Source organism: Pelmatolapia mariae, linkage group LG20 (genome assembly GCF_036321145.2).
Source record: "Pelmatolapia mariae isolate MD_Pm_ZW linkage group LG20, Pm_UMD_F_2, whole genome shotgun sequence".
Classification (NCBI taxonomy): Eukaryota; Metazoa; Chordata; class Actinopteri; order Cichliformes; family Cichlidae; genus Pelmatolapia; species Pelmatolapia mariae.
The window spans coordinates 40,582,948-40,594,867 of NC_086244.1; the positions used below are offsets into that span (position 1 = coordinate 40,582,948).

At 39.4% G+C, this 11,920-nt stretch overlaps 1 protein-coding gene across 1 annotated transcript in view; it reads left to right on the forward strand.

Moving 5' to 3' along the window:
- Positions 1–4,226: 4,226 nt before the first annotated feature.
- Positions 4,227–11,920, forward strand: part of tm9sf4 (transmembrane 9 superfamily protein member 4) — a 16,630-nt gene continuing 8,936 nt past the window's right edge. Inside the window, exons 1-7 of the mRNA XM_063463872.1 lie at positions 4,227–4,250; positions 7,884–7,994; positions 9,376–9,475; positions 9,643–9,799; positions 9,943–10,084; positions 11,103–11,226; positions 11,386–11,507. Coding sequence (XP_063319942.1) covers positions 4,233–4,250; positions 7,884–7,994; positions 9,376–9,475; positions 9,643–9,799; positions 9,943–10,084; positions 11,103–11,226; positions 11,386–11,507 — 774 coding nt within the window. The 5' untranslated portion in view covers positions 4,227–4,232. The remainder of the gene's footprint in view (positions 4,251–7,883; positions 7,995–9,375; positions 9,476–9,642; positions 9,800–9,942; positions 10,085–11,102; positions 11,227–11,385; positions 11,508–11,920) is intronic.

An 11,920-nucleotide genomic window follows, 5' to 3' on the forward strand; every position in this document is an offset into this window, starting at 1 on the left:
GTATTGAAAAGTTATGAGGTTTACAAACCCTGCCTGTCTAAAGCCGGCTTCCTACAGTGCACAAACGCACATTAAAGGACCCAAAATAAAATCAAAACCAAATATCCTCTTTAAGGAAATTCTCCAAAGAGTTTCAATTAAAGAGCTTCCGCTCCTGTTGCTCAGTCCACTTCTCTTTGGAAAGAGAAATTAGAGTTCCTTGTGTGTGTGTGTGTTTCTGTCCACTGGTTCTAACACTACCCGGGTAGATTTTTAAAGTGTCAGTCTTATCTGTGTCAAGGGATGTGGTGATAGCCCTGAGGTTCGCTGAAGATGGATCCCACGGCTGGCCACACCGTACTCTGGTCCGTCTACAGTCACTCTCTTGGGATTGGCTCGCCCCTGAACCCACAGGGTTCAGATCTCAAATGATCCAGTCCTGGTCAAAAACCAATCGGAGCTCGTGGTGAGATAGCTCGCCTGGCTGACGCAGCTTCCCACGGCCGTATTTCACAGATTTCAGATCCTAATAAATAGCCATCTGTTAACAGCTAGTATGTGAAGATAAATTGCGAATTTAACTTTTATTTTAGCTTTTCTTACCGAGATCTTTCAGCTAATTTGGCGGTTGCCTCGTGAGTAATGGCTTCCACAACAGGAAATGTTGACTGACAGAAAGTCACCTCAAGGCATACTCGCCTCCTAGTGGCAGGGAGGGAAAATTACACCTCCAACCTTATGCAGCAGCACAACCCACAAATCTGATGTGGGTTACATCATCTTAATTTTTTTTTCTCCCATGTCACTTGCGGGGCTCCGTAGAATAGGTTTAAATGTAAAACAATTTCTTCAAGTCAAAGACAGTTGCATATGATTTAATTTTTGCTTGACACAGTGTGCATAAAGTTAAAAGATGAAAGCTCATAAAACAATTTTTAAAAAAAGACTTTTTCATTTGATTCAATTTTATATGATGGATTGTGCAGAAAAAGTAGAAATGGGCTGAAAGGTCTATTTCTCTATAACGTAATCAGGTTGTATATCATGTTTTTTAAAGTAACTAAGTAATAAAGTAACTAATTACTTTTTTAAAATAAGTAATCAGTAAAGTAACAGGATTACTTTCTTGGAGAAGTAATCAGTAATTAGTAACTAATTACTATTTTCAAGTAACTTGACCAACACTGCTTATAACAGTAACATATTAACAACACTTTCACATTACAGATTTACAATTCTTCAAATTCAACTTCTGAATGTTCTTCTTGGGCACAGCGTTCACTATGCAGCGTTTACACTTTAGTTTTTGTTTTATTGAAGCAATGTAACAACTTCCATAAACTGTCCTAACTCTGATTCCAAGCCCCATCACTCAATTTCATCACATCACAGCCAGAAGACATGAATGTACCAGGCAGCTCTGCTAACTAATGGTAAATGTCAAAGTAAATAAAAAATAATGTGATGCTTGTTGGAGTCAAATTGTTAAATGTTGTCATTGTGTTACTTAAATTGGTAAGTCTTGGTTCAAACTGTATGATCGAAGACATTCCTTTGTTTCTGACTCCCTCCCCAGCCTGTTGAACGGTGGGGGAGGCTGTAGTGTTTTATTATAGGCACATCCTATGTGAGGGTTCTGTTTTCTTGTTTAGTAAACTTCCTGCCTTTATGACCCTTTTGGTGAGCAGGAGGTTACACAAACGCACCCCCAAACACAAACACACACACACTCACGTGCACATGAATACACATACACACACACACACTTACAAACACATACACACTCAATGCCTTAGGGTTTATGATACACCATAGGAGGGTTTTACAATGGGTGTTTGTGTAAACTGTGTGTCACAGAATAAAAGGCTGCAGGGGAAGGTGGTTCTTCGAAGTGGTCTGAGACCGAGGGCAGAAGGGCTGCTCTGAGATCCTTCCCGTGCTAGCATGTGAAAAACCGGTTGAGCTGTTCGTCTTGCTTCATTAACGGGAATAAGTCTCTAAACCAGCGGGGCCTGTGAAGCGCAGACCCAACAATGCTGGTGAAAGTTATGTTATGGCAGCATTTAGTTATACTTTAGTTATACTTTTATCATTACTGTCTACTCCACTCACCACCGTCTTGCTTTTTTTTTTCTCATCTTCCACTTTTTTCCTCTTTTTTTCACTTGCAGACGGATAAGTCCTCTTTATTTTCAATGACTGGCATCAGTCGTTAAGTTTGTTTAAACATAATGATAAACACTATTTACCAATGGAGTTTGTAAGGTAGGTAGGAGAATTAACAGCGACTTATGAATGACTTATGAATGAATGGGCTCATTGTGGTTTCTGTTCTCTTTATGGTTGCTCTTGCCTTGTCATTGCTACAGCAATGCCTTGCAGTATTGCATAATGTTTTCTTAGGTTGCATGTCCATCTCTATATGATAGTGTCACAAACAGCGAGCAGCAATATGACAGCAATAGAGCACTACAGATGTGTTGTTTGATTTGAAGGTGTTGATAGAGAAGTACCTACTCATTCTGACTCATGTCAGAATGAATTGTACTGTGTCTTTGTGAATCTAGATAAAGAATATGATAGTGTGGTAAGAGGGGAACTGTGGTAGTGCATGGGGAAGTCAGGAGCAGCAGAGACATATGTGAGGGGGGTGCAGGACATATATGTGGACAGAGAGACAGTGGTGAGGTGCTGGATAGGAGTGACTGATGGTTCCAAGGTGGGGGTGGGACTGATTAACTGATGAGGTCAGGCAGAAGCTCTGTGGACCATGATGTTTGCAACAGACAATGTGATCTGTAAAAAGGAAGGGATAAGATCGAAGCAGCTGTTTTGCTGTGGTTACCCCTAAACAGAGAAACTGAATGAAACCAGAAGACCACCACTTAGAACTAGAGCTGAAATTACACCTTTGTTGAATTAATGTGACAGCTGTGATGCATGACTTATCATATATATACATATATATGTATATATATATATATATATATATATATATATATATATATATATATATATATATATATATATATATATATGTATGTATATATATATATATATATATATATATATATATATATATATATATATATATATATATATATATATATATATATATATATATATATATACACATATATATAACTTGGACTTCACCCCAAGTCCAGCACCCTGAGACTGTACACTAAGCGGAAGGAAGGAAGCCGGGGATTAGTGAGTGTCAGTACCACGGTCCAGGATGACACAATGAAAATCCACGAGTACTTCAGGAAGACGGCCACGATCAAAGCCGTACTCAGTGAATACCTCAGGCAGCAAAAACCCAAGAAAGAGGAGCAAAAGGAGGAACAATCATGAAAGGATAGGCCCTTGCATGGTATGTACCACTGGCAGATAGAGGAAGGCTGACATCCAGAAATCCTACCAGTGGCTGGACAAAGCTGGACTGAAAGACAGCACAGAGGCACTAATCATGGTAGCACAGGAACAAGTTCTCAGCAAGGAGATCCATAGAGGCTGAGGTCTATCACACCAGGCAAGACCCCAGGTGCGGGCTGTGTAAAGATGCCCCTGAGACAATCCAGCACATGACAGCAGGGTTTCAAAGCAGAAGAAGATGGCCGTAGTGATAGGTGTAGAATGACAGCAACATCATAAAGAAGGACCACGAGAAGCTGGAGAAGTACCGAGGGCTCAGAAAAGAGCTGGAGAAATTTGGAGGGGGAAGGTAACAGTTGTCCCAGTGGTAATCGGAGCACTAGGTGCGGTGACTCCCAAAATAGGCGAGTGGCTCCAGCAGATCCCAGGAACAACATCGGAGATCTCTGTCCAGAAGAGCACAGTCCTAGGAACAGCTAAGATACTGCGCAGGACCCTCAAGCTCCCAGGCCTCTGGTAGAGGACCCAAGCTTGAAGGATAGACCGCCTGCAGGGGCGATATAATATATATATATATATATATATATATATATATATATACATATCAAGTTGAACTTAACCTAAAATAAATAAAAAGTAAAATGTTATTATAGCTAATAGCTATACAGTTTTCTGTAGTCTGGTGAGGACTATTTAAAATAATATTTTCCTAATTATGTTTACCTAATTATAGCTAAATATTATTTTTAAAGGCGGGATTTTAACTTGTAATGGAGCATTTTTCACTGCACCTCTCATTAAACACAACAGGAAACATGCCAGAGAAAAACCACTTTAGTCTACTTCTGCAACGTCAGTAATGACACGTATTCAAAATGGCGGCCGCGGCTATGGTAAGTGGAAATAAAGCGAACTCTTTTTGCTTTAAACAGTACATTGCTCTTTCTTTCATTCCAATTTATGTCGGACATCGCACTGAAGTCGTAGGAAAGTGTAGGTCTTCAGTAGACCGATCAAGTGCTATTTAATGTTAACTAGACTAAACTTCATTGGAATTCACTGCTGTTTGAATGTTCACGATCCTGCTAAACGAGTTAGCTAGCTACCTAGCCTGGTTGTCAGTAAGCGGTGGCTCTTTAAAACAGATTCGTGTCATTTGTGTGGAATATATAAAATTGCCCTGACAGAGTGTGAACTGTGAAACGCTGGGCTTTCAGATGTGATGCACGGTCAAAATAAAGAGGTTTTGCAATCTTTAGGGAAATGTTAGCTGTTAGCGCTGTGTCGGCGTGTGTTACAGTCCTAAAAGATGGTAAAATGACCGCACAGGAACAGCTACAAAGTATAAACTTAACGTAAATCGGGTTGGTAGCGCCTGATAACATAAATGCAGTCTTATTTCAGGATTCGTGGTTGGTAACTTCGATCACTTCTTTATCTCGAATACCTATAAATGCTAATACAAATGTTTTTTCAGTGTTGAATCATTTCAGTTCATTTTTTAACATGTAGTAATAAAACGGGACGTTTTGCCTATCAGAATTAGCGCATGTCCCCAAAATGTCTTCTTAACTACAGTAAGTAAAGGCACTCTTGTCAGCTCAGGCTTCTCTGTTAAAACATAAAGATCTTATCGAATTTACACATAGTGACAATGTTAAATCTCTGTACGAATTTCAAAACAACTGTTAGAGAACACTGATTTCAGTTGTCCTGCAAACTGGATGAAGGCAAGAAGATTTAAAAGGGTTGATGTCTGCCTCGAGTATATACCTTGAATTAAGTAGCAAGCCGTGTTCCTCACTACCGGGAAGAGAAGGGGAATCATTCTTGATGTCTGAGACAACACAAGCTTTAGCTTACACTTTCTTAACTTTGTAAAAAAAAAACAAGAACAAAAAAAACAGCGAGTATTAGTATTACTGAATGAGTATTTAATGATGAAATATTACTAATGATGTGGGGGGGAAATCTATTCATATAACTCCTATTTTATTTTGGGTAGTCTCATTTCATCTCAGTGTTTGAGTTTTTACTGCATTACTGCTAGTTTTGCCTTTGGGCGCACTCAGTGAGCGCACCTTCTCATGCAAGCACACACACGCTGCATATATCGTGGAGCAGACAAGTCAGTAAAAATGATCAATTGTGACTGCCACCTAACAAACGAGATGAAGAGGAAGTTGAGAATATGCACTAATAACTTTGTGCTGTGGCATAATTAATATAAAGCTCAACTGACTGCATTTCTGAAAAAGCTGATTTAATCAAAAAATCTGAACATGTCCCTTCCTGGAGCAGCTTACATGTGAGGAACATGTGGTGGTATAGTCAGGTTAAAGTTATGTCATGTGAGAGAGTTCTCCACTGTAAAGCTGCCAGTGCTTGGATCAGCTATGCAACAGTCAGACTGTGTCCCTGCTGAGGAGCACTGAAGTTCCTTTCACAGTTCAGACTGTGATGAATATTCCAGAGGATCTTTGTTGCATAGCTTTGCCAATTTATTCAAACATGTAAGCTAATTGGTTATTTTTAAAATATGTAAATGACATTTACTGCTCTGATGGGACCCCCTTCTATTTCTTAATGACGATTAAGATGATGAGATTAAAAAATAAAAGCACTGAGATGACTTTTGTTTGGTTCACTTACACATGCGCACAGTTGAAGTTGATGAATGATTAAACTGTTGGCAGACCGTTCTCATTATTGTAGTAAAGGTGTTCTTTGAAATGGAGAAACTCAAATAACTAGAAGCTTTTTTTTTTTTTTTTTTTTTTGCTTCGATACGATTCTGTAGCGCTTAGTTGTCACTGTGTAAAAGTGAGCATGTCACCCACATTTGCAACCAAAAATAGAGTTCCAGCGTGGCTATTGCTCAGGAGTTGGAGAAGGTTATCTTTTAACTGGAAGGTTGGCATTTCGATCCCTGGTTGCTCCAATCGCTTGGGCATGCTTGGAACCCCAAGTTGTCCTCAGATGCATCCATCAGAAAAAAATTGGGAATGTGTGTAAATGGGTGAATGAGTCATGTTATATAAAGCCCTTTGCTTAAGTAGGGAGTAGAAAAGTGCTGCATAAGAACCACTCTACCTGCTCAGCAAGCTCCACCGCAAACTTGCTGCTCTCAACTACTGCTGTTTGTAAAATATGCAGATGTACTGTTAACTAAGTACTGATTACTTGAAACAATGTTTAAAGTGGGCATAAAATCTAAATAAAATATCATATTAAATTAAATTAATATTTAAAAATATAATTGTCTGTTTTTTGCAGTAGGAAACATATGCACAGGCCAAGCCTCAGTTCTGAGAATGTTGATATACTGGCTTTTCTTCATTGTGGACACACATTTACAAAAACTCATGCACCTTATCTACCTCATCCAGGAGATGCAACACTGTCAGAAATTTAAGACAGGCCTCCTAGAAGATAAACTAAACAGTATTTTAATAATGCCTTAGTTTAGGTGGCATATTGATCAAGAGCTATAAGTAAGAAATAACCAAAGTGATCTTCCATAAAGCCATTTTTTTATTCACAATTGAACATAAAAAATAAATCAGATCTTTAAACTGTGTGTTGAAGAGCAATATTAGCTCATTTTGAGTTTGATGACAGCAGCACATCAAAGAAAAGTTGGAACGGGGTCATGTTTACTCCTGTGTAACAGTCTGTAAATGTCTGGAGTTTGAATGTAGGAATTTTGTCCCGTTTTGTCAAATTGTAGCTGCTCAGCAGTCTTGAACTTTTTTGTCATATTGTTTTTGTTGTATAAACAGTTTGGACTGCAGGCAGGCCAGTTCAGCAACTGGAATTTTACTGCAAAGCTGTGCTGTTGTCACTGATACAGCATGATGTGGAATCCAGTTTTAATTTTCAGCCTTGACTCTTGCTCACAGCAATTTCTCCAGATTGGTGGAATCTTTTCATATCATAGAAAAGTCTCATAGACTATGAGACATTCAAAGTCTTTGTAATTTTACATTGAGCAGCCTTATTCTGATATTTGTAGATGTAGATTTTTTGCAGGTTGGTGAACCTCTGCACACCTTCTAAGGGACTATGCCTTACTGAGGTGCTCTTTTTATATCCAGTCATGTTTCTGGTTTGTTGCCAGTTAACCTAATACATTCTAAATGTTTCTCCTGCTGTTTGTTTTTAGTAACACTTACTTTTCCAGTCTCTTGTTACCCTTCTCCCAACTTTGTGACGTGTTGCTCCAGTCAAATTCAAAGAGTTCATATTTTTCTTAAACAGATACTTTTTTTAGAACATTTTATGCATATTCTGCTGTTTAAAAAAAAAAAAAATTAGTTCACGTATTTTTTTTAAGCAGTGTCGTCTTTTTTGGTCACAATTGGGTTTGTAGAAGGTTTCCAAAATCGTGCCCAGAGGCATTATCAAGCTGCCGGAACTTGCTTCTCAGCTTTCATTCCACTGTCAGCACACAGTACAACAGAGGCACTCGTGGAATTCATTGTCAAATCTAACATGTGTTGTGTTCATGTGTGTCCGCTCTGCAGGTGAGGTGGTGGGCCTTTTTGCTGTTGTCCCTGCTGCCTGTGAGCCGGTCCTTCTATGTTCCTGGAGTAGCTCCACGGAATTTCAATGATGGCGACGTTGTAGATATCAAGGTAAGATGAAAATTCACTGCTAAACATATCGGCTGTACTATGAGCACTCAGGGGGAAAGCTACATTCGACTCATCACAGAGGGAGGTGTCACTCATTTATCACTAGCTGCTTACAAGGGTTTGAAAAGTCCCTAGTTTTAGGCGACAAAGGCGATAATTAGCAATGATGAGGTGAAATGACACAAAATGATCACTGCAGTGAGTGAGCGGAGGGTCAGGTGGACAAGGTGACAGGGTGAACTCTTTCGTTTTAAAAACAATTGCATCATCTGGCAACATCACCAGGCAGTGTTTTTTGGGGTTTTTTTGGTTTGTTTTTTTTTTAATCTAAAGAGTAGAAAGTTTGAAGCAACAGAAAGTTAAATATCTTTTGAACTGCACAACCTCTGTCTGGGTGCAGTAACTGCACACAGAGAGTGACTGCTAGCAACTGCCGCAGGTCTGCTGCAGAACAGTACTGTCTGTAAATTTGTTTTCATTCATTTAAAGGGGTAGACGTGATACTTCTCGATGGCAGAGTTGCTAATAAGTATCTACGACAAGAACTGAAAAAAATATTTTGACTCTATTAAATTAGTGAAAATGGCTACACACCATGGCTTCTAAACATGGCTTTGATTACAGACCCCTTGAAAGATTTCACTCTAAAATCTTGTGTTTATTACATTTTGGGTTCAGTAGCAGGAAATGGGAGGCAGAATATTCTATGTTTGGGAATGTTTGTAAGCTTCAGCAAAGTCTGGCTGGTGCGTTTAGCATACTTTGATCAACTGAAGAGTCTTTACTTTGTTAATCTACAAAAACGCAGCTTGCTATCTGAGTGATGTTACAAATGTGTCTTTTCACTCAAAAATTCACACCATGTGCTTTCTCCAAGTGAGCACTTTAATCCAGCAAACCTTGCCCTCACAGTTTGGAAGAAGATGTGAGATAGTCTGACCATAAGTCATTACTTCTGAGCCAGAGTACCCAGGATGGTTATTAGAGCACTGGTTCTCAAACTCAGTCCCCAGACTGTGGCTCATGCTCAAGCACATTCCCAGTTCTCTGGCAGTCCCAGGATGATCCCTGTATCTGCAGAGAGCTCTGTAGTCGATGGAGGCATTGTATGTAGTACGACCAGTCTGTGGCTCACTGTTGCTTGTGCGGTCATTGGTCTGCCACCAAGCCCCAGAGAAGAGTGAAGTTCGAACACACAAAAAGATGAAACTGAGTTAAAATCTTTGACATACAGTTCTCCCAGGAATGGGAGAACGGGAGCCAGTTTGGGGTGTTCTCACCCTATTCTACTCTGACAAATTTGCTGATGCTTGTCTCTCTCATCGTCAAAGATAAAACAATGATGGTGCAAACACTGGAAAGAGATCCTTTTGTTTTTCAGGCGGTAAAGCTGACCAGCTCCCGTACCCAGCTTCCTTATGAATACTACTCCCTGCCATTCTGTAAACCAAAAAAGGTCTTCTACAAGGGAGAGAACCTGGGTGAGTGCACTGCTGCTTATGTGATAAGTTTAAAATTGTTTAAATTGTTATCATATATATCTATAAATATATTTGTGATTTTTTTGTGTGTGTGTGTGTGTGTGTGTGTGTGTGTGTGTGTGTGTGTGTGTGTGTGTGTGTGTGTGTGGTTTCCTTGTTGTTTATAGGTGAGGTCTTACGTGGAGACCGCATTGTAAACACCCTTTATAACGTGGAGATGAATAAAGACAAGAAATGTGAGCTGGTATGTGAAAAGAGAAAGCTCAGCATAGACGAGAGTAAGCTGATGGCTGAGCGAATCCAGGAGGAGTATTATGTTCACCTGTGAGTGTCCCTTCTTACTGCTTTCAGCAGGCTGAGTTCACTTAAATGCTTGTCCGGTTTGATAGGTTTTATATCTCTGGGCTGACTTGCTTCTAAAGCATCTATTTTGTTGTTTTTAAATCCCTTCTTGTGTGTGATTGCAGTATTGCAGATAACCTTCCAGTTGCCACCAGGTTAGAGTATCCAAGCAGAGAGGGAGGAGAAGAGGAGGATCAGAAGAAGGACACGATAAAAGATGTCCAGTTTGAACATGGTTACAGATTGGGCTTCTTTGACAAAAACAAGGTACGTACATTACACAGACTCTTCCATTTCTGCTTAAAGGAGAAGAGTGCACGTAACTTAAATTGCTGCTGGTCAGTACCAAAGTATTTACAGCATATTTACAGCGTTTCCCCACAAATTCATTGGATAGTCTGCCAACAAAAAAGCTGCCAAATACACTGGAGGACAAACATCAACAGGACAACACAGTGTAAAAATCAAAGAATTCTGAAACTTACTGAAACTTTATCTGTCCTTAACTGGCTTTAGACAGATAAATGTGGCTCCTACCCCATAAACACGAAGAGGAAGCAGGCAGTGGTCATCAAGGCATCATCAATTCATTTTTATTTATATAGCGCCAAATCACAGCAACAGTCTCCTCAAAGCTCTTTATATTGTAAGGCATATGGCTTACATACCCTACAATACACTGAACAATAATAGAGAGAACCCCAACAATCAGGCTCAAGGAGGAACGGGCAACTACGTTTAGGGTCCACCCTTCACCCCTAAACGACTGTTTAGGGGTGAAGGGTGGAAGATGGGACAAAAGATGCACTGTGAAAGAGCAAGAGCTTAATAATAACTAATGATTACATTCAGTAGTAGTAGTTTAATGTTTTTACTGGCTCCTGAAATTACCCTTCAGGTTGGAATTTTAAAGAATGATTCAAAATAAAGGGTGATAAAGAATGATTTACTGATCGTCTGTGGCAGCACAAAGCCTTTGGTTTAGAGACATAGTGTCACTGAAAGTGTGACTGAAACCTTTGCACGGGTATTTTTGCAGCTGGCCTTATGGTGTATGTAATTCCAGGAGTTCCCTTTCAGGAGAAGAATATTTAAATGAATCCCAAAAACATGATTTAAAAACTTTGCAGCATATAATTTTCTGCAAGTTGCACTCAATTTAAGGTTGGATATATACTTATAACATGAGAGGTCAGCTTTAGTTGGTGATGTAGTCCATATGCAGAGAGTAAAGACATGAATATATGAAGAGTGTTAAATTATTCTCTTTTTTTCTCCCTCCCAGTTTTATCTGCACAACCACTTGTCCTTCATCTTGTACTTCCACAAGGAGAAACTGGTGGAGGGGGACGTTCATGACTACAGGGTGGTGCGATTTGAGGTTATACCCCGGAGTGTCAAAGTAGAAGGTTAGTGTCAGCATACTCTTTTTGAATCGCCTGATGTTGCTTCAGGCCTGTAGTGAGTTAAAGGAAAGAGGAAGTAGATTTGTTGACTAAAAAGTTAAGTAAAGATTACCGCTTATACTTAGTATACTCTATCCTGTGTCCTATTATTTTTCTCCTCAGACCTGAAGCCTGCAGAGTCGCTGAAGACCTGCACCCTACCTGAAGCCAGTGGCTCTGCCGCTCAAGAGATTGACCCTACCAAGGAGAATGAAGTCCTGTTCACCTACTCTGTACACTGGGTGGTCAGTTAAGGCTGAATGTGTTTTCAAGTCTTGCAACCCAGTAGTCATAAAAATCTGTAGCCCTGAATAATCTGCTCAAATGACTTTGTTTACATAACTGCTTTAACTTGATTACAATCCTCATTAATAAAAGCATGTTTAAATGTTGCTGAAATGTGTACTTTGTTTAATGTTTAGTGTTGCGCACACATATAATGTCAGAGTAGACTGCAGAGTTTACGAACCTTACCAGTGTTAGGAGCAGTAGCCTTGGTTCCTTCGTTGCAGGGTTCCTGGTAAAGAACGTGGTTATAGCTCTGTACCTTTGTTATACTCAAGTTTATTATTCTGACATATTCAATCTAATTAAATAATTTATTAATAATAGTCATAAAAATAATGTGCAACAAACTAATATTTTGGGCACCTACTAG